The 22,344-nt window shown below is 43.9% G+C and overlaps 1 protein-coding gene across 2 annotated transcripts in view; it reads right to left on the bottom strand.

Annotated features, from left to right (window-relative positions):
* Window positions 1-102: 102 nt before the first annotated feature.
* Window positions 103-22,344, bottom strand: part of LOC128700072 (methyl farnesoate epoxidase) — a 106,524-nt gene continuing 84,282 nt past the window's right edge. The window contains exons 7-12 of one of the 2 annotated variants that reach the window (XM_070086889.1): window positions 21,570-21,684; window positions 21,304-21,484; window positions 8,727-8,826; window positions 4,945-5,025; window positions 1,300-1,459; window positions 103-559 (exon numbers count right to left, since the gene is read on the bottom strand). In XM_070086889.1, the coding sequence (XP_069942990.1) occupies window positions 378-559; window positions 1,300-1,459; window positions 4,945-5,025; window positions 8,727-8,826; window positions 21,304-21,484; window positions 21,570-21,684 (819 nt within the window). In that variant the 3' untranslated portion in view covers window positions 103-377. The remainder of the gene's footprint in view (window positions 560-1,299; window positions 1,460-4,944; window positions 5,026-8,726; window positions 8,827-21,303; window positions 21,485-21,569; window positions 21,685-22,344) is intronic. The other variant, XM_070086890.1, reaches the window with a different exon arrangement.

Raw genomic sequence — 22,344 nt, 5'->3', positions numbered from 1 at the left:
TGAGGGCTGCCGACGTGGGTTCGAATTCTGTTGGCTGCAATTTTTTTTTTTGCACATGCTTTCTATTGCTTCTGCTATGGGCATTTAATTATAACAAGGATAATTTCTTTGTACAGTTTATTTCGACTTGCATGTAAAGTCTTGTTTAACAGATATAAGAAAATGAGCAAAAATCAGGTACCTACAAGCACATGTTAAAAGTTTTCACATACATATAATTAATGATTATAAGCAGATGACGTGACAACGAAAATTGTCTTTGCAAGTCTGATGCTACACCTTAAGAAACTGTTGTGTTTCCTCATTTTCTGACGGCTGTGTTCACTACAAATTGCTGTCATGAGGGACTTTAAGTTCCTGAGGCTTGAATGTTAACACTAGAGCCTAGCTTTGGCAAAAACTCTGAAATCTGGAGGGGCGAGCGTGAAGCCCATCTTGCCGTCCGTGTTGGTGACAGGAATAGCGGGGTCCAGACTGAAGGTGAAGTGTTGCATGAGAGAAGAGAACAGCAAAAACGTTGTCATCCTGGCCAGAGATTCTCCTAAACAGGATCGTCGACCTGGGAAACACTAGTAGTTATTATGGATACAAAGTGTAAGAGATATATAACAAAAATAACAATAATATAGACAAAAAATATTTGCTATCCGCTTGGTGACCTTTTTAACTAATGTCGCAACTCTCAGGCCTCCTGAGCTACGTTCACAAGTGCACAAATTTTCTTAGTAGTTACGCGATATTGGACCATATGAAAATATTAAATAACGGGACATTTGTTTCCAGCACTATACAGAAAGAAAATATGCAAAAGGTTAACATTTCCACCACAAGTTTTATATTTGCAAACCAAACGTTCAATTTGCAACAAAAATTTAATATATGCAACAAAAGCGTTACGTTTGCAAACCAAAAAGACATTTTTTCGTTACACGAATCACAAACCACACCACGGGTGGGGTTAGAACCCGCGATCAGAGTCTCAAAACTCCAGACCGTCGCGTTAGCCACTGGGCCAGCTAGCTTCAATAAGATTCATCCAATTTGCTATATTTCTACACTATAGGAAGGTTAGCATAGGCACTACTGTGACAACAAATGCACAGGTCACAGTGGCGCCTATGCTAACCTTCCTATAGTGTAGAAATATACCTAGTTCGATGAATCTTCTTGAAGCTAGCTGGCCCAGTGGCTAACGCGACGGTCTGGACTTTTGAGACTTTCTGATAGCGGGTTCTAACCCCACCCGTGGTATGGTTTGTTTGCAGTCGTGTCATTAGTTTCGTGAGTCACAAGAATCACCTTTGCCGAAGGGAATGACACGCTCGTCCTTACGAAATGAACCATCAGGGTTGATGAAACGCTCTGGGCGGAAGGTTTCCGGGTCACCCCAGTAGCCTGGGTCCATATGGACGCTGTACAAGTTGTTCATTACTACCGTCCCGGCTGGGATCCTGAAGCCCTGTGAATAATCACAATGATATCAGATGTGTAGTTACATCAAGATGTTATTGTATACTGGTATAGCATCTTCGCTGAAATCTCAGTGATGTCATTACTAGTTAAAATTTATTGTATGCGAAGTAATGTGGCTGTGGAGATAGCATGGTCAGTATGGAGACAATGAGGTCACTGTGGAGAGAGTAAGGCCACTGTGAAAGTAGAGTGAGGTCACTGTGGAGACAGTAGGGTCACTATGGAGACACTAAGGTCACTGTGGAGAGAGTAAGGTCACTGTGGAGGTAGAGGTCACAAAGGAGAGAGTAAGGTCTCTATGGAGAAGCTAAGGTCACTGTGGGGGTAGAGTGAGGTCACTCTGTGGAGACGGTAAGGTCACTATGAAGACACTAAGGTCACTGTGGAGGTAGAGTGAGTCACTGTGGAGACACTAAGGTCACTATGGAGACACTAAAGTCACTGTGGAGGTAGAGTGAGTCACTGTGGAGACATTAAGGTCACTATGGAGACACTAAGGTCACTGTGGAGGTAGAGTGAGTCACTGTGGAGACACTAAGGTCAATATGGAAACAGTGAGGTTACCGAGGAGACAGGAAAGCCACTGTGGAGGTAGAGTGAGGTCACTGTGGAGGCAGTGATGTCACCGTGAAGACAGTGACGTCACTGTGGAGACAGGAAGGCCACTGTGGAGGCAGAGTGAGGTCACTGTGGAGGCAGTGAGGTCCCTGTGAAGACAGTGAGGTCACTGTGGAGACAATGAAGTCACTGCAGAGGCAGTGAGGTCACTGTACAGGCAGTGATATCACTGTAGAGGCAGTGAGGTCACTGTGGAGACAGTGAGGTCACTGTGGAGACAGCGAGGTCACTGTTGAGGCAGTGAGGTCATTGTAGAGATAGTGAGGTCACTGTAGAGGCAGTGATATCACTGTAGAGACAGTGAGGTCACTGTGGAGACAGTGAGGTCACTGTGGAGACAGTGAGGTCACTGTGGAGGCAGTGAGGTCATTGTAGAGATATTGAGACAGAAAGAGGCCACTGAGGCGGATTGAATTTGCTATGGCACATTGTTGTATTCAAAACAAACGGTAAACCCATATGGCTTATATAGTACCAAACGGTGGACATAAAGGCAGGTGAAGGGACAGGTAAATGACAAGAAAATATTAATTGGTACGACTGCCGAGTTTCATCTAAGAAATCATAAAGAGCTTGATCATGGATTAGATTTAGATTAGATTTTGCCACCGAAGTGGCTAGTTTATTGTGCACCCCATATCCATCCTGTGGACGGTAGCGCGAGAGCATATGGATACACAAAAGGCCTAGGAACTAGGCCCCAAAGGGTTAACAGGAATACATATGGATTTATATCTACATATCTATAGTTCACTTATCTGTTACAAGCAAATTTAGGAAATTTGCTTAGTATATCTGGTATCTTATTTTCATTAATAAGATATCTTGACATGTCACATAGGTTATTATACTGTCTGTCTCTGTATTCCTCAATAAGTGGACAATTAAGCACATAGTGTTCAAGAGAGTGACCATATGCCTGATCACATAATTTACATTTAGTTTGATCATCATCTGTGTGTCTCCCAAACTGCCAGAAGTACTTGTAACCAAGCCTAAGCCTGGCCACTACAACATCAGTCAGTCTGTTCACATTGCAAGTTGCTCCATAAACATACTTATCTACGTTCATGTTATCATAGTGGGTTATAGATCTACTCAGGCTTCTAACTGCATTCCTATAACAATCATTTTCATTATTTACTTCTCTCCTAATATTATTCCTAATGCTAGACACAGTTATACCAAAGTTATATTCTACATTCTCCTTCTCGATACTCTTCTTGGCTAACATATCAACTTTATCATGAAGGAGTAATCCAATGTGTGATGGGATCCATAGCAATTGTACATTAATTCCTTTGTCCCTAATTTTTGAGTATCACAAGAAGTAGCTAGTATCAGAATGAATAATGAAATTTCTGAGACGTCAAGAGGTCACAGAGAGGCCAAGTGCTCAGAGAGAGGTTAAGTGCTCACAGAGAAGCCAAGTGGTCACAGAGAAGCCAAGTGGTCACAGCGAAGCCAAGTGGTCACAGAGAGGTCAAGGAGTCACATAGAGGCCAAGTCGTAACTCAGAGGTCAAGTGGTAATTAAGTGTGTAGACACTAAGTCTACCCAACTGTTGTACACATCTCCCACTTGAGTTACTGGCCTAGGCCTAATTTTTAAAGTTCCCACCTAACGTCAGGCTCTGAGGTTTACCCATGCTGCCTGACATCTTCCTCATTTCGCGTTCACATGACCTACCCCCTTGACTGGCTCCTAGCTACCCTCTAACTGCGTCTGCCTCTGTACCCCATGTTGAAATGAATCCAGATTTGTCAGTAGCTTTTGTCTTCAGCCTCCAAGCTACCCTGCTCTGCTACCACACTACTAAAAACAGTTTCTTATGGAAATATAAACACTTAAGCACTATAATATGATCCTTTATTGACAACGTTTCGCCCACGCAGTGGGCTTCATCAAGTCACAAACAGATCTACGTGGGTAAAGGTACGTGAGTATTTATAGGATAGAGTCAGGTGGAAAATGCTGCATGTGACAATCTTTCAAGTAGGATAGTCTCTAGAACCTTGTGTAGCTCTAAAAAGAGATTGGATAAGTATATGAGTAGATCTTCTGTAGTGTTCCTCCATTCTTATGTTCTTATGTGGGATAGCGACGAAGAAGTGTCTTGGCGAGGGGTTCAGCTATGTTATAAAAAGACACTGCAGAAGGTCTACTCACATACTTATCCAATCTCTTTTTAAAGCTACCCAAGGTTCTAGAATTTATCTCTCTACTCAGAAGATCGTCACATGCAGTATTCTTCACCTGACTCTATCCTATAAATTCTCACGTATCTTTACCCAGGTAGATCTGTTTGTGACTTGATAAAGCTCACTGTGTGAGTGAAATGTCGTCAATAAAGGATCACATTATACTGCTTATATGTTCATATTTCCATTGTGTCGCTATTTTATACCGTTTATTTCTATAGTTGGTTGTAACAGTGTTGGCAGCATTGGATATGGCATTTGCGATTTTTCTTCGCCATTTATTACACTATATAACAAAATTTCACTTTTGTCATGTTCCTGGGAAATAAGCATCATTTCCCAATTCTTCACAACTAAACAAAATTTAAAAAAACAATTTTGATCCCAGAACTTTGCTTTTGTGGTCATGACACTTCTGGAACACTTTCAAGAAAGATTGATGTAAAAACTATTATGTTCTAGGGTTTTGCTTGGCAAATATAAAAACAGGGGCTCACAAACTAGCATTCAGTTCAACTCTGGCTACCTGAGAAGACACATCAGAAGAAGTGAAATGGTATCAAGAGGCTGTAATCATTCTCCAGATGCATTCTACTACATATGTTGTCAATTCATTAAGACAAGAGCATCTAAAAAAATGTGTGAAGCTTACAAAGCATATTTTGTCATGCCAGTTGTGGACCAAGACAAGACCTGGACACCTCGTGTTGCTTGTTAACATTGTAAGAAAACACTGAAAGGTAAGAAAGTCATTAGTTATATGAAGGATAAAATCTTGAATAGGAACATTTTTTTAATGAAATGTATGTAACAGAAACTAATTCTTTTGTTCTTTTACAGGATGGTATAGAGGGGAAAAAATAGCCATGAAGTTTGCTGTTCCTAGAATATAGTGTAAACCCACTGATCACTCAACCAACTGGTGCTTCTTCCTGGTGGATCCTTCCAAACACCGAACTGGGAAAACTGCGCCTGATATTTCTTATCCAGACCTTCCCTCTTCTATTGCACCAGTACCACACAGTGCAGATCTTCCTGTACTTACACCTCCAGAAAGAAGTCAATCGTCAGAAGAAGAAAACAGCAAATCAGAAAATGAAGAGCACAGTGAACAAGACTATGGTCTCACAGATGCAGCTGTTGGGAGGAATCCTTACAACCCAAACCAAACATACCTCAATGATCTCATCAGAGAGCTTGGTTTGACAAAGTTAAATGCTGAGCTTTTGATTTCAGAGCTCAAGGATCGGGACTTGGTGGATGAAAGTGTGCAAGTGACAAGCCAAAGAAAACGTCACCAACATTTCTCAAGCTTCCTCACTAATGAAGACAGGTTGTGCTACTGTAATGGTATATCAGGCCTGTTTGATGCAAATGGAATTGCATGCAATCCAGATGAGTGGAGACGTTTCTTTGACAGCTCCTCCAGAAGCCTAAAAGCTGTACTTCTGCACAATGAGAACAAGTATCCATCTCTTCCCTTGGCTCATTCAGTGCATCTTATGGAGGACTACAACAGTGTCATACTTCTACTGGAAGCTTTGAACTATGACAAGTATGGCTGGGAGGTTATTGGAGACTTCAAAATTGTGGCATTTTTGATGGGACTCCAGGGAGGTTTTACCAAGTTTCCCTGTTATCTCTGTCACTGAGCTAGTAGAGACAGAGCAGCACATTACCAGAGGATGCACTGGCCTCGAAGGACTGGGTTCTCTGTAGGAAGACATAATATCAAGCATAAACCATTGGTGGATACTCAAAAAGTTCTGTTCCCTCCATTACACATCAAACTAGGGCTAATGAAACAGTTTGTTACAGCTCTTGAAGAAGAGTCTGCAGCTTTGAAGTATCTTCGAGACTTCTTTCCAAAGCTATCAGAGGCAAAGGTGAAGGCTGGCATCTTCACTGGACCACAGGTCAGGAAAATCATGGAGTGCTCAGAATTTTCAAAGAAGCTCACAGAGAAGGAAATGGAAGCCTGGCAGGGTTCTGATGTAGCACAGAGCTTTCTGGGCAACAACAAGGCTGACAATTATATGGAACTTGTTGAGACCTTTGTAAAAAGCTATGATCAGATGAACTGTAGGATATCCCTTACGGTCAATATCCTTGATGCTCATCTTGACAATTTCAAGGATAATATGGAAGCATGTACAATACCGACAAGATGAAAATTAGACGTATATGCAACGTCTGGGAATCTTTGGCTGTCAATAAAAATTCTAGGATATAATTTGAAGACAGTGGAACTATATACAAAAGATGAGGTAATCAGTCCCTCAACCTTGGAGTTTGTGTGAAGAGCACCGTAGTCGAGAAGAATCTGAAGCACAGGCAAGAAGGCTGGCACTTACACACTGGCGTCTCGTTTTCACCTGGCGCCAGTATATAAGCGCCAGCCTTCTTGTCTGTGCTCCAGATTCTTCATGACTACGGTGCTCTTCACACCAGCTCCTCACAAGATTACCTCATCTTTTGTAGATAGTTTTACTGTCTTCACATTATGTCATAGAATTTGTATTGATAAAGCCACTGAATGGCGAAACGTCTACATTAAAGATACCCAGATGCTGCATATGTGTCTAATTTTCAATATGGAAGCATACTCAGAGGAGCAAGAGGAGCGCTTCCACCAAGATATAATGGATTTTGAACACAGATATCAGGGATCTTATAATGAAAACATGATGACAGACTACATTTGGGGCTTAAACAGGAAAGTGATTTGTTGCTGCTCGCAAATCTAGAAAAACTGCTCATTTTTAACTTTGTAAATATGTTTCAGAATGTTTAAAATAAAATTTGTGTAAATATTATTTTATTAACGTAAATTTTATTTTTTTCATTATATGTTTTTGTTTTGCAACAAAAACTATCAAAAGATATTGAAATTTAGCCATTTTTTTTTTGTAAAAAAAAAAATTCATCCTGTAAGTCACAAAAACAAAGTTTAAAATGAATAATGGGCATTTTCTATTGCTTTGCAATAAAAGGAGTTGGAAAATAGCACTTACTTGCCAGGAACAAAAACTGTGTTACATAGTGTTATCAATGATAATATTTTGTGTTACTCTGCTCTTCTGCAAGTGGATCATTTTTGCATTTCAAATTGCTACTGCCAGTACCTGCCAGTACTATCCCTGTCACAATCATCAAGGCACTCATCTTCTGATCTGACTACAAGTGTGTCGTCGCTAAGATCATCGAATGCATTGCGTACAGGGACAGAAGACAGCGATTCTGTTAAAGAGATTACCTCCGTTGTTGGTACTGTGGGTGCGAGTCTTTTCCTGAGCTGTGAGAAGGGCTGCTACTACCACGTCCATTCCCGATAGCGTACTTACCCCGCTTTGCCTTCGGCCGATGGGCGCTATGGGCAGCATTCCCCGATCTATGGCTGTGCATAGCAACGACCGTATACTGCAGGGTATAACACTGACCCGAGAAATGACCCACAGATTTGTGGTATATACAATACAGTCTCGGTGCCGGTTACTGTAACGACTACGGTTATACGGTTTGAACCTAGGTTTGTTACACCCGGATTGGTAATGACCGAATTTACGACAATTGAAACATTTTCCGACACATTTCGGCGATGAAGCAGATGGAGTCTTACCTTTCCTCACATTATTCATACCTTCCCTATATGTATACGTACGAGGGTGAGTTCCACTGGGAGGTGTCTCTTTAATGGCAGCAGCATATGTGACTATATGCTGCGAGAGTGGGCGGCCCAACCTCACCTGCTCTGCACACCCTGTCTCTGTCACTGAATGGCTTGAGTTCTTCAGTGGCTTCGAATGCACCCAAAATATGATCTAGGCAGAGACCTAATTGGTCACCTGACCTACCGTCAAGACCTAAACCCTTGACTGGCTCCTGGCTACCCTGTAACTGCGTCTGTGTACCCCTAATTCGAATAACTCTGGATCCTGTCAATAGCAGTTATGTTTAACCTCCAAGCTACCCTGCTATGTTATCACACTACGAGAGGCAGGTAGAGCAAGAGGTCAAGCCGTAACTGAGATGTCAAGTGGTCACTGAGAGGTCAAGTTGTCACTGAGAGGTCAACTGGTAACTGAGAGTTAGAGTGGTCTTTGAGAGGCAAAGTAATCACTTAGAGAACATGAAGTCACTGAAAGGCCAAGTGGTAACAGAGGTCAAGTGGTCATTGAGAGGTCAAGTGATCACTGAGAGGTCAAGTAGTCACTGAGAGGCCAAGTGGCCACTGAGAGGCCAAGTGGCCACTGAGAGGCCAAGTTGTAACAGAGGTCAAGTGATCACTGAAAGATCAAGTGGTCACTGAGAGGCATAGTAAAGTCATTGTGAGATAAATTTAAACATTTTTTTTGCTAGTTTTAACATAGTTTAATTACGATTGAAGACAAGTTTGAGAAGGTGGAGGGAGGTAGGAGAGGTGGAGGCACTAACCTGCAGCTTAGTATCTCTGAGAGCTTTGTGAGGTACAGTTAATGGCGCTGAGCCTCTGTAGCGGAATACCTCTGTCTGTGTGGCATCCGTGTAAACCAACCTGTAGCAATAAACATTATCATAAGACAAATGGGTCAACAGGTAACAGTGATAGCATGTTACTAGTGGGCTTCTCGCATCTGCTTTACCTGCATGGAACAAGTGAGCCAGATTAGTAACCGAGATCTTAGTGAAAAAACTGTCTTCATCGCTGAATGACTCAGACAAAAAAGTCCTACCTTCTTTATAGGTAATATTTTCTGGGCATAATTTTTTTTATTCATCTTAGCCAAATTGCAAATTAAACTATCACATTTTTTCGGGCAGTGTGTGTGTGTGTGTGTGTGTGCACTCACCTAGTTGTACTTACCTATTTGTCCTTGCAGGGGTAGAGTCGCAGCACCTATCCCAGCATCTTTGCTGGTCGCTACTAGGTCCACCCTCCTCCTGGTCCAAGAGCTTTATTTTATCCTTTCTTAGAGCTACCTTCACTACATCACTCCAGATTTCTCCACTTCCTAACGACTGTATGTTACGCAGTGTGCTAAAAAAAAATAGTATTACAAAATAACGCACCATCTGTCATTTTCCGGGTTTGTACTGAATCCGAACCCGTATTATTCCCGCCCAGTTAGAGTGGCCCGGACAGGAGCAGATGAGGTTTGTTTAGTTCAGTACCAGACGGGTGGTGACGGGGTGAAGTTATCATGTTTGGGAGGTAGTTTGAGTAGGTAATTTTGGTAAGTTTTTTAGTGTATTCTGTTTTGTGGTGCTCTCATGTTTATTTGTAAAGCCCTAGTATGCAGGGGGTTGTGTTTTGGAGAATATTTAACGTTCCCACTGTAGGCTATGTAGCCTGCAGAAACGGGGGAGGGAGTGTCATGGAGCCTCCCTGTTCATAAATGTTCATTTATTTTTCTTAACTCATTAGTAGCAGTGTGCTAGTGAGCTAATGTGAACTGGAGTGTGATGGTTTTTTGAAGTAGATTGTAAGTTACTATTAATATTATACATACTTTTGTATAGGTGAGTTTTTGTGTCCTTCCTTATACAACGTTGATCATTTGCACTCATGCTTCATTATTTAATATGAGTACATGCTGGCCCAAGGTTTGCTGTCTTTTTTTCTGAGTAATTTTATAACCCATAGACAGCAGTGTGAGCAGTCTTTAGGAGCCAGGAACATTTTATTTAAGTTACGACATCAAAGTCGTAACAATGTATGACTGAAGAAATGCTTCCTAACATCACTGTGATTCATATGAGTAATCAACTTCAAGTTGTGACCACTGTTGCTGTTTCCCATCTCTGAAATATTCTGTCCCTACCCAACTTGTCAATTCCTTTCAGCATTTTATATTTTTATCATATCTTCCCTATCCCTCCTGTCCTATAGTGTCGTAAGGTTGATTTCCCTTAACTTTTCCTCATAGGACATACTTCTTAGCTCCGGGGTTAGTCTTGTTGCAAACTTTGCATTTTTCTAATTTCTTGAAGTGGTTGACCAGGTATGGGCTCCACACTGGTTCTACAAACTCCAATATGGGCCTGACGTACACGGTATATCGTGTCTTGAATAACTCCTTACTTAAGTGTCGACATGCAATTCTTAGGTTTCCCAGGCGTTCATAAGCTACAACAGTTATTAGGTTGATGTGCACCTCAGGAGCTGTGCTCGGTATTATATTCACTTCGAAATCCTTTTCCTTGAGTGAGGTTTGGAGCCTTTGACCATCCTTAGCATGTACTCCGTCAGCAGTTGTCTTTGTCCTTCCCCAATCTTCATGAATTTGCACTTGGGGTTATATTCCAGGAGCCCTTTGTTGGACCAAGTATGCAGCTTGCCCAAATCTCAGTCCGCTTGAATTCTCTGCTTTAACTTCACATCGTCTGCGAACAGAGACACCACTGAATCTATCCCTTCCGTCACGTCATTCACATATACCAGTAACAGCACAGACCCTAGGACCGACCTCTGTAGAACCCTCCTCGTCACATGTGCCCACTCTGACACCTCATCACGTAACATTACTCATTACTTCCTTCCTGATAGGTATTCTCTGATCCATTGCAGTGCCTTACCTGTTATTCCTGCCTGTTCCATAAGATTTTGTACTAATCTCTTCTGCAGAACTGTGTCGAAAGCCTTCTTACAGTCTAATGAAATGCAGTCTTTCCACCCCTCTCTCTGCTGTCTTACTTCTGTTACACTGTTGTAGGCTTGTGAAACAATTTTCCCTCTCTGAAACCGTGTTGGTTATCGCATTCCTCTTCACCACTTTTCTTTTGATAATCTTCTTTATGACTTTGTAGCTGCCTGTCTCTATCCTTTCTTAAAAATTGGGACTACATTTGCTGTCTTCCACACCTCAGGTAGTTGCCCTGTTACGATAGATGAGTTGAAGATTGTTGTTAGTGGAACACACAGTGCCTCGGCTCCCTCTCTCAGGTTGTGTGTGTGTGTGTGTGTGTGTGTGTGTGTGTGTGTGTGTGTGTGTGTGTGTGTGTGTGTGTGTGTGTGTGTGTGTGTGTGTGTGTGTGTGTGTACGTGTGTGTGTGTGTGTGTACGTGTGTGTGTGTGTGTGTGTGTGTGTGTGTGTGTGTGTGTGTGTGTGTGTGTGTGTGTGTGTGTGTGTGTGTGTGTGTGTGTGTGTGTGTGTGTGTGTGTGTGTGTGTGTGTGTGTGTGTGTGTGTGTGTGTGTGTGTGTGTTCGTGCGTGCGTGTGTGTACTCACCTATATGTACTCACCTATATGTGGTTGCAGGGGTCGAGTCATAGCTCCTAGCCCCGCCTCTTCACTGGTCGATACTAATTCACTCTCTCCCTGCTCCATGATATTTGTCATACCTCTTCTTAAAGCTATTTATGGAACTTGCTTCCACTACTTCACTCTCCAGATTATTCCAGTTCCTGACAACTCTAAGACTAAAGAAATTCTTCCTAACATCCCTATGACTCATCTGGGTTTTCAGTTTCCAATTGTGTCCCTGTGTTTCTGTATCCCATCTCTGAAACATTCGATCCTTGTCCACGTTGTCAATGCCTCTTAGTATTTTATACGTTGTTATCATGTCCCCTCTATCCCTATTATCCTCTAGTGTCATCAGGCTGAGTTCCCTTAACCTCTCCTGCAGCAGTTATTTGATTGATGTGTGCCTCAGGGGACATGTTCGTTATGATGTTTACCCCAAGATCCTTTTCTTTAACTGACGTTTGCAGCTGTTTGGTTTCCTAACCTGTACTCCGTCTGCGGCCTTCTGTGTCCTTCCCCAATCTTCATGACCTTACACTTACTGGGGTTAAACTCAAGGAGCCCTTTGTCGGACCATACTTGTAGTTTGTCCAGATCCCCTTGTAATCTTAACTGATCCTAGCCCACTTGTATTCTCCTCATCAGTTTCACATCATCAGCGAACAGTGACACTTCTGAATCTATTCCTTCCACCATGTCATTCACGTATACAAGAAACAGCACCGGGCCTAGGACTGACCCTTGTGGAACCCCACTCGACACATTCGCCCACTCCGACACTTCAGCACGTACCAAAACACGTTGTTTCCTTCCTGTCAGGTATTCCCTGATCCATTGCAGTACTTTCCCCTTTATTCCTGCCTGCTCCTCTAATTTTTGCTCCAGTCTCTTGTGTGGTACAGTGTCAAAAGCCTTCTTGTAATCTAAGAAGATGCAATCTACCCATCCCTCTCTCTCATGTTTTACTTCTGTTACATTATCGTAGAACTCAAGTAAATTTGTGACACAGGATTTCCCATCTCTGAAGCCGTGCTGACTGTCATGTATGAGACCAATCTTTTCAATGTGTTCCACTACTTTTCTCCTGAAAATCTTTTCCATGAATTTACATACTATACAAGTCAGTGACACTGGTCTGTAGTTTAGTGCTGCCTGTCTGTCCCCTTTCTTAAAAATTGGAACTACATGTGCTGTCTTCCACGCCTCAGGCAACTGCCCTGTTTCGATAGATTTACTGAAGATTGCTGCTAATGGCACACACAGTTCCTCTGCTCCCTCTCTCAGTATCCATGGAGATATGTTATCTGGGCCCACCGCTTTTGAGGTATCGAGTTCGTCTAGCAGTTTCTTCACCTCTACCTTGGTTATGTGTATTGTGTCCAGCGCCTGCTGGTGCACACTACCTCCACAGTTTGCTGGAAGTATTCCTGACTCTATTGTGAATACTTCTCTAAATCTTTTGTTTAGTTCATCACATACTTCTTGGTCACTCTTCGTCAGCTCCCCTCCTTCTTTCCTCAGCCTGATTACCTGGTCCTTGACTGTTGTTTTTCTCCTAATGTGACTGTATAACAACTTTGGTTCAGATTTGGCTTTTGATGCTATGTCGTTCTCGTATTGCCTCTGGGCCTCTCTCCTTATCCTTGCATATTCGTTTCTGGTTCTTCTGCTCAGCTCCTTGTTTTCTTGAGTCCTTTGCCTTCTATACCTTTTCCATGCTCTCGCACACATGGCTTTGGCCTCTTTACACCTCCAATTAAACCATGAGCTCACTCTGGTCTTACCATTTTTTTTGTTGCCCTTTGGTATGAGCCTTTCCTCTTGCTCCCTGCAGTTAGTGGTTACTATTTCCATCATTTCATTTACTGTCTTTCCATCTAGTTCTCTTTCCCACTGCACTTCATGCAGGAAACTTCTCATTCCTATGTAGTCCCCTTTTTTGAGGTTTGGTTTCTCTCTTTGTTCTGGTGCTACTGAATTCTCCACTGTTAACTCAACAAGATATTCAAAACTCAGGACATCATGATCACTAGCGCCAAGGGGTCTTTCGTGGGTGATATCCCTTATGTCTGAACTATTCAAGGTGAATATGAGATCCAGCCTTGCTGCAACATCCTCTCCTCTCTCTCTGGTTGTATCCCTAACATGTTGATGCATGAAGTTCTCCAATAGTCTCCAACATCTTAGCCCTCCATGTTTCTGGTCCCCCATGTGGCTCTAGGTTTTCCCAGTCAATCTCTTTATGATTGAAATCCCCCATTATAAGCAAATTTGTCCTACCCATATGAGCCCTCCTGGCCACTTCAGGTAGTGTATCCACCATTGCCCTATTGTGCACATCATACTCTTTTCTTGTTTTCCTGCTGTTAAGTGGTGGGTTATACATCAATGCTATCATCACCTTTGGACCACCAGTCTGAAGTGTTCCTACAATGAAGTCTTCTGTTTCCCTTCTTTCCATTCCTCCCATCTCCTCAAAACTCCACTGATTTCTTATGAGCAATGCTACTCCTCCCCCTCCTCTGTTCTCTCTGTCTTTCCTCATAATCTGATATCCATGTGGAAAAAATGCATCTGTTATCATCCCTGTAAGTTTTGTCTCTGTTAGTCCTATAATATCAGGTGATGCATCAATGATGCGTTCTTGCCATTCTTCACTCTTATTTGTTATTCCATCTGCATTGGTGTGCCATACCTTTAGCTTCCTTTCCATTACTGTATTTTGGGAGATGGAAGAGGAAGGTGCAGGCTGGGAGGGTGGGAGGCAGGGCACAATATTATGGGAGGCTGCTGTTACTGTGGAATTAGTGCTTAGGGGGGTGGTGGCTATGGAGTGAGGTTCGTTTCTGTTTACTGTGTTTGGTTGATATGTGGTGACAGGGGTTGAGAGGTTTCTGTAAGCATTTGTGTTTGATGTTCCTCCCTGTCTGTCATTGCCTGTCCTGTCTCTCTTTCCTTCCACTGGTTCTGTCTTGCTCTCACTTTCAGTTGTTCCCTTTCCTTTCGTGTTCTGTCTCGATTGAGAAACACTTTTTGATAATCTGAATGTCCTTTAACAGTGGTTTCTGTTGTAGTATCATGTTCCATACCACATCTGTCTTGAATGTCAATCTGATTTTTCGATTTTTTTCCCTCGAATACCCCCCAAGTCTGTTAAAATTTTCTACCTGAGACATGTCCCTCTCTCCTGTTATTGCAATGATGTTCTTAATCTCTGTTTTCTCCCAATGCTTTCTTTCATCATAGGTCTGCCCTTCAGCCTCCTGAAGCCCATAAATAATTATTGACCTCTCCCTCTCCTCCTCCCTTTTCTTTTCCATCTGTATCTCTGGATCTGATTTAAGCATCTCCTTTGCTGTTTCCCTAATCGTCTCCCAGACACCATGATGGCCTGATATTACTGCTGCAAAAGACTGCTTAGATCCATCCCCTCCTTCAGTCCCCTCGCTGCCTGCTGATGTTCCCATTTCAGTCATCTTGCTCCTTTCGGACTATATCTTTAGATCCAGCTTCAGCACATCCATTTCTTTCTCCAATCTCTGTATCTTTGCCTCAGCTGCTACAGCTCGTGATTCCCACTTTTTGCTCTCTGCAGATATTTGCTCTAACATGTTATTGCAAAGCTCGTTTAACCTTTTCTCCCATTGTTGTTCCATTTTGTTCTTGAGCCGTTCTACCCATTCTTCCTTTTCCGACCAGCCTTCATCGGTTCCCTTGCCTTTACGTCCTCCCTTTTGAGAGCCCATTTTGTTTTTATCCTGTTGGGATGTTCTAGCTGCTTCAGCTTATCGTAAAAATGTGTGTGTGGTGGGGGGATTTATGAGCTAATTTGTTTGGTTAGGTTTTTGTGTGTGTGTGTGTGTGTGTACTCACCTAGTTGAGGTTGCGGGGGTCGAGTCCGAGCTCCTGGCGCGCGCGCGCGCGTGTGTGTGTGTGTGTGTGTGTGTGTGTATGTGTGTGTGTATGTGTATGTGTGTAAGATAAGATAAGATAAGATTTCGTTAGGATTTTTAACCCCGGAGGGTTAGCCACCCAGGATAACCCAAGAAAGTCAGTGCGTCATCGAGGACTGTCTAACTTATTTCCATTGGGGTCCTTAATCTTGTCCCCCAGGATGCGACCCACACCAGTCGACTAACACCCAGGTACCTATTTGCTGCTAGGTGAACAGGACAACAGGTGTAAGGAAACGTGTCGAAATGTTTCCACCCGCCGGGAATCGAACCGGGCCCTCCGTGTGTGAAGCGGGAGCTTTAGCCACCAGGCCACCGGGCCTGGTGTGTGTGTGTGTGTGTGTGTGTGTGTGTGTGTGTGTGTGTGTGTGTGTGTGTGTGTGTGTGTGTATGTGTGTGTTTGTGTGGGTGTGTATGTGTATGAATGTGTGCGTGTATGTATGTGCATGTGTGTGTGTATGTGTGTGTGTGTATGTGTGTGTGTGTGTGTGTGTGTGGGTGTATGTATGTGTGTGTGTGTGTGTGTGTGTGTGTGTGTGTGTGTGTGTGTGTGTGTGTGTGTGTGTGTGTGTGTGTGTGTGTTTGTGTGTGTACCCACCTAGTTGTACTCACCTAGTTGAGGTTGCAGGGGTCGAGTCCAAGCTCCTGGCCCCCGCCTTTTCACTGATCGCTACTAGGTCACTCTCCCTGAACCGTGAGCTTTATCATACCTCTGCTTAAAGCTATGTATGGATCCTGCCTCCACTACATCGCTTCCCAAACTATTCCACTTACTGACTACTCTGTGGCTGAAGAAATACTTCCTAACATCCCTGTGATTCATCTGTGTCTTCAACTTCCAACTGTGTCCCCTTGTTACTGTGTCCAATCTCTGGAACATCCTGTCTTTGTCCGCCTTGTCAATTCCTTTCAGTATTTTGTATGTCGTTATCATGTCCCCCCTATCTCTCCTGTCCTCCAGTGTCGTCAGGTTGATTTCTCTTAACCTCTCCTCGTAGGACATACATCTTAGCTCTGGGACTAGTCTCGTTCCAAACCTTTGCACTTTCTCTAGTTTCTTTACGTGCTTGGCTAGGTGTGGGTTCCAAACTGATGTCGCATACTCCAATATGGGCCTAACGTACACGGTGTACAGGGTACTGAACGATTCCTTATTAAGATGTCGGAATGCTGTTCTGAGGTTTGCTAGGCACCCATATGCTGCAGCAGTTATTTGGTTGATGTGCGCTTCAGGAGATGTGCCTGGTGTTATACTCACCCCAAGATCTTTTTCCTTGAGTGAGGTTTGTAGTCTCTGGCCCCCTAGACTGTACTCCGTCTGCGGTCTTCTTTGCCCATCCCCATCTTCATGACTTTGCACTTGGTGGGATTGAACTCCAGGAGCCAATTGCTGGACCAGGTCTGCAGCCTGTCCAGATCCCTTTGTAGTTCTGCCTGGTCTTCGATCGAGTGAATTCTTCTCATCAACTTCACGTCATCTGCAAACAGGGACACCTCAGAGTCTATTCCTTCCGTCATGTCGTTCACAAATACCAGAAACAGCACTGGTCCTAGGACTGACCCCTGTGGGACCCCGCTGGTCACAGGTGCCCACTCTGACACCTCGCCACGTACCATGACTCACTGCTGTCTTCCTGACAAGTATTCCCTGATCCATTGTAGTGCCTTCCCTGTTATCCCTGCTTGGTCCTCCAGTTTTTGCACCAATCTCTTGTGTTGAACTGTGTCAAACGCCTTCTTGCAGTCCAAGAATATGCAATCCACCCACCCCTCTCTCTCTTGTCTTACTGCTGTCACCATGTTATGGAACTCCAGTAGGTTTGTGACACAGGATTTCCCGTCCATGAAATCATGTTGGCTGCTGTTGATGAGATCATTCCTTTCTAGGTGTTCCACCACTCTTCTCCTGATAATCTTCTCCATGATTTTGCATACTATACATGTCAGTGACACTGGTCTGTAGTTTAATGCTTCATGTCTGTCTCCTTTTTTAAAGATTGGGACTACATTTGCTGTCTTCCATGCCTCAGGCAATCTCCCTTTTTCGATAGATGTATTGAATATTGTTGTTAGGGGTACACATAGCGCCTCTGCTCCCTCTCTCAATACCCATGGGGAGATGTTATCTGGCCCCATTGCCTTTGAGGTATCTAGCTCACTCAGAAGCCTCTTCACTTCTTCCTCGGTTGTGTGCACTGTGTCCAGCATATGGTGGTGTGCCCCACCTCTCCGTCTTTCTGGAGCCCCTTCTGTCTCCTCTGTGAACACTTCTTTGAATCTCTTGTTGAGTTCCTCACATACTTCACGGTCATTTCTTGTTGTCTCTCCTCCTTCCTTCCTTAGCCTGATTACCTGGTCCTTGACTGTTGTTTTCCTCCTGATGTGGCTGTACAACAGTTTCGGGTCAGATTTGGCTTTCGCTGCTATGTCATTTTCATATTGTCTTTGGGCCTCCCTTCTTATCTGTGCATATTCGTTTATGGGTCTACGACTGCTCTCCTTATTCTCCTGGGTCCTTTGCCTTCTATATTTCTTCCATTCCCTAGCACACTTGGTTTTTGCCTCCCTGCACCTTTGGGTAAACCATGGGCTCATCCTGGCTTTTTCATTATTCCTGTTACCCTTGGGTACAAACCTCTCCTCAGCCTCCTTGCATTTTGTTGCTACATATTCCATCATCTCATTAACTGGCTTCCCTGCCAGTTCTCTGTCCCACTGAACCCCGTTCAGGAAGTTCCTCGTTCCTTTGTAGTCCCCTTTCTTGTAGCTTGGCTTCATTCGTCCTGGCCTTCCTGCTTCTCGCTCCACTTGTATCTCTACTCTGTATTCGAAGCTTAAAACCACATGGTCACTGGCCCCAAGGGGCCTTTCATATGTGATGTCCTCGATATCTGCACTACTGAAGGTGAATACTAAGTCCTGCCTTGCTGGTTCATCCTCTCCTCTCTCTCTTGTAGTGTCTCTTACGTGTTGGTACATGAAGTTTTCCAGTACCACCTCCATCATCTTAGCCCTCCATGTATCTTGGCCCCCATGCGGGTCCAAGTTCTCCCAATCGATCTCCTTGTGGTTAAAGTCACCCATGATCAGGAGCTTTGCCCTGCATGCATGAGCTCTTCTGGCCACTCTAGCCAGTGTGTCAACCATCGCTCTATTGCTCTCGTCGTACTCTTGCCTTGGCCTCCTGCTGTTCTGTGGTGGGTTATACATCACTGCTATTACCACCTTGGGACCTCCAGAGTGAAGCGTTCCCGCTTTGTAATCACTTTCTTCTCCGCTGTCTCCTCTCTCCAGCTCATCAAAATTCCAGCTATTTTTGATCAGCAATGCCACTCCTCCACCCCCCCTGTTCCCTCTGTCTTTCCTCAGGATTTGGTATCCCGTGTGTGTGTGTGTGTGTACTCACCTAGTTGAGGTTGCGGGGGTCGAGTCCGAGCTCCTGGCCCCGCCTCTTCACTGATCGCTACTAGGTCACTCTCCCTGAGCCGTGAGCTTTATCATACCTCTGCTTAAAGCTATGTATGGATCCTGCCTCCACTACATCGCTTCCCAAACTATTCCACTTACTGACTACTCTGTGGCTGAAGAAATACTTCCTAACATCCCTGTGATTCATCTGTGTCTTCAGCTTCCAACTGTGTCCCCTTGTTACTGTGTCCAATCTCTGGAACATCCTGTCTTTGTCCACCTTGTCAATTCCTCTCAGTATTTTGTATGTCGTTATCATGTCCCCCCTATCTCTCCTGTCCTCCAGTGTCGTCAGGTTGATTTCCCTTAACCTCTCCTCGTAGGACATACCTCTTAGCTCTGGGACTAGTCTTGTTGCAAACCTTTGCACTTTCTCTAGTTTCTTCACGTGCTTGGCTAGGTGTGGGTTCCAAACTGGTGCCGCATACTCCAATATGGGCCTAACGTACACGGTGTACAGGGTCCTGAATGATTCCTTATTAAGATGTCGGAATGCTGTTCTGAGGTTTGCTAGGCGCCCATATGCTGCAGCAGTTATTTTGTTGATGTGCGCTTCAGGAGATGTGCCTGGTGTTATACTCACCCCAAGAACTTTTTCCTTGAGTGAGGTTTGTAGTCTCTGACCCCCTAGACTGTACTCCATCTGCGGCCTTCTTTGCCCTTCCCCAATCTTCATGACTTTGCACTTGGTGGGATTGAACTCCAGGAGCCAATTGCTGGACCAGGTCTGCAGCCTGTCCAGATCCCTTTGTAGTTCTGCCTGGTCTTCGATCGAGTGAATTCTTCTCATCAACTTCACGTCATCTGCAAACAGGGACACCTCAGAGTCTATTCCTTCCGTCATGTCGTTCACAAATACCAGAAACAGCACTGGTCCTAGGACTGACCCCTGCGGGACCCCGCTGGTCACAGGTGCCCACTCTGACACCTCGCCACGTACCATGACTCGCTGCTGTCTTCCTGACAAGTATTCCCTGATCCATTGTAGTGCCTTCCCTGTTATCCCTGCTTGGTCCTCCAGTTTTTGCACCAATCTCTTGTGTGGAACTGTGTCAAAAGCCTTCTTGCAGTCCAAGAAAATGCAATCCACCCACCCCTCTCTTGTCTTACTGCTGTCACCATGTCATAGAACTCCAGTAGGTTTGTGACACAGGATTTCCCGTCCCTGAAACCATGTTGGCTGCTGTTGATGAGATCGTTCCTTTCTAGGTGTTCCACCACTCTTCTCCTGATAATCTTCTCCATGATTTTGCATACTATACATGTCAGTGACACTGGTCTGTAGTTTAGTGCTTCATGTCTGTCTCCTTTTTTAAAGATTGGGACTACATTTGCTGTCTTCCATGCCTCAGGCAATCTCCCTGTTTCGATAGATGTATTGAATATTGTTGTTAGGGGTACACATAGCGCCTCTGCTCCCTCTCTCAATACCCATGGGGAGATGTTATCTGGCCCCATTGCCTTTGAGGTATCTAGCTCACTCAGAAGCCTCTTCACTTCTTCCTCGGTTTTGTGCACTGTGTCCAGCACTTGGTGGTGTGCCCCACCTCTCCGTCTTTCTGGAGTCCCTTCTGTCTCCTCTGTGAACACTTCTTTGAATCTCTTGTTGAGTTCTTCACATACTTCACGGTCATTTCTTGTTGTCTCTCCTCCTTCCTTCCTTAGCCTGATTACCTGGTCCTTGACTGTTGTTTTCCTCCTGATGTGGCTGTACAACAGTTTCGGGTCAGATTTGGCTTTCGATGCTATGTCATTTTCATATTGTCTTTGGGCCTCCCTTCTTATCTGTGCATATTCGTTTATGGGTCTACGACTGCTCTCCTTATTCTCCTGGGTCCTTTGCCTTCTATATTTCTTCCATTCCCTAGCACACTTGGTTTTTGCCTCCCTGCACCTTTGGGTAAACCATGGGCTCATCCTGGCTTTTTCATTATTCCTGTTACCCTTGGGTACAAACCTCTCCTCAGCCTCCTTGCATTTTGTTGCTACATATTCCATCATCTCATTAACTGGCTTCCCTGCCAGTTCTCTGTCCCACTGAACCCCGTTCAGGTAGTTCCTCATTCCTGTGTGTGTGTGTGTGTGTGTGTGTGTGTGTGTGTGTGTGTGTGTGTGTGTGTGTGTGTGTGTGTGTGTTTGTGTGTCTGTTTGTGTGTGTGTATGTGTGACTCATAAACAATGAAGTTCTCAAAGTCTTCTTAATAAGCAACTCAGTGGTCATTGTTTGACTAAGGGATGTATCAAGTGATTTTCCCAAACAAAACAAAAATAAAACAGAAATTGGTATCACAGATAGCTATATATGGAAGGGAGAAAGGAAAAAGATTTTAGTACACCAACCAGTGTAGGCACTCTAGGCACTCACTTTGTACGATCATTCATGGAAGGAAGACGAACGTTGCCTACCACATTGTCCAGCTCTTGCTGTATCTTGCCCATGACGTGTGGGCTCAGGACTGAAAGTAATATGGCGAAAGACACACTTGACGATCCAGTCTCTACTCCAGCGCTGAACACGTCCCCACATATGGCAAGAAGCTGATCGTCTACGAGAAGGAGACAATACAGATGTGATCCCAAGTACACAAGAGTTGGTACTACTTCATTCAACAGGAAATACATACAACCAACCTGTAAATGTTGTGTCTTCTTCGAATTTTCTTTTTTTTAGTTCGGTGATATAGATGTCTATGAAGTCTCTTGGATTATCAGCATCGAAATCAGCCTTGTGCTCAGCCACAGACTTCTGTTGACAGACATGTCCAAACGCAAAATAATTTTAGTGGCGATACCTTTCCCAAATGTTTGGATCATCTGAAAATATTCAAGAAGGATAACTTAACTAGGTTTTAGAAATCTTGTCTGTGGTTGAAGGAGGTGTAAGGAATATCTCAGGAAGTGCTGGAGGAAGTGAAAGAGGTTTTGAGTAGGATGGGCTTGAGTATCCAGCAGGAATATGTTCTCGTGTAAATGCAAGTGGCTCCTGGAATTTGATGTGCTCTCGAAGTTTAAGCAAGGGAATTCAGAAGAAACAGTTAGGTGCACTTCAGTCTGAAAGTTTACACACACACACACACACACACACACACACACACACACACACACACACATACACACGGTGGGTGCAGAGGTGGGTACACAAGGCTCTGAGAACCTTCGTGTTTTTGAGGCGTGCAATAACCCCTAGCAGTAATCAGTGGTAGTGACAAAGTCAGTGAACAAACCTACGAGTGATAACTATAGTTATTAGTTGAAAAAATTCGAGGGGAAACCTAAATTCAGTATTTTCTTTTAAAAGTGCCAAACCGTTGTGGATCTACTAGGCACTGTTGCCACACAGATACAAACATAAAAAGATCAAAGTGAGTGTGGAAACGGGTGATCAAGAATTACCAGCGTTTGGTTA

The sequence above is a fragment of the Cherax quadricarinatus genome, chromosome 20 (assembly GCF_038502225.1).
Source record: "Cherax quadricarinatus isolate ZL_2023a chromosome 20, ASM3850222v1, whole genome shotgun sequence".
NCBI classification, from domain to species: Eukaryota; Metazoa; Arthropoda; class Malacostraca; order Decapoda; family Parastacidae; genus Cherax; species Cherax quadricarinatus.
The sequence above is the reverse complement of the archived record's forward strand: the minus strand, read 5'-3'. Positions and strand labels throughout refer to the sequence as shown.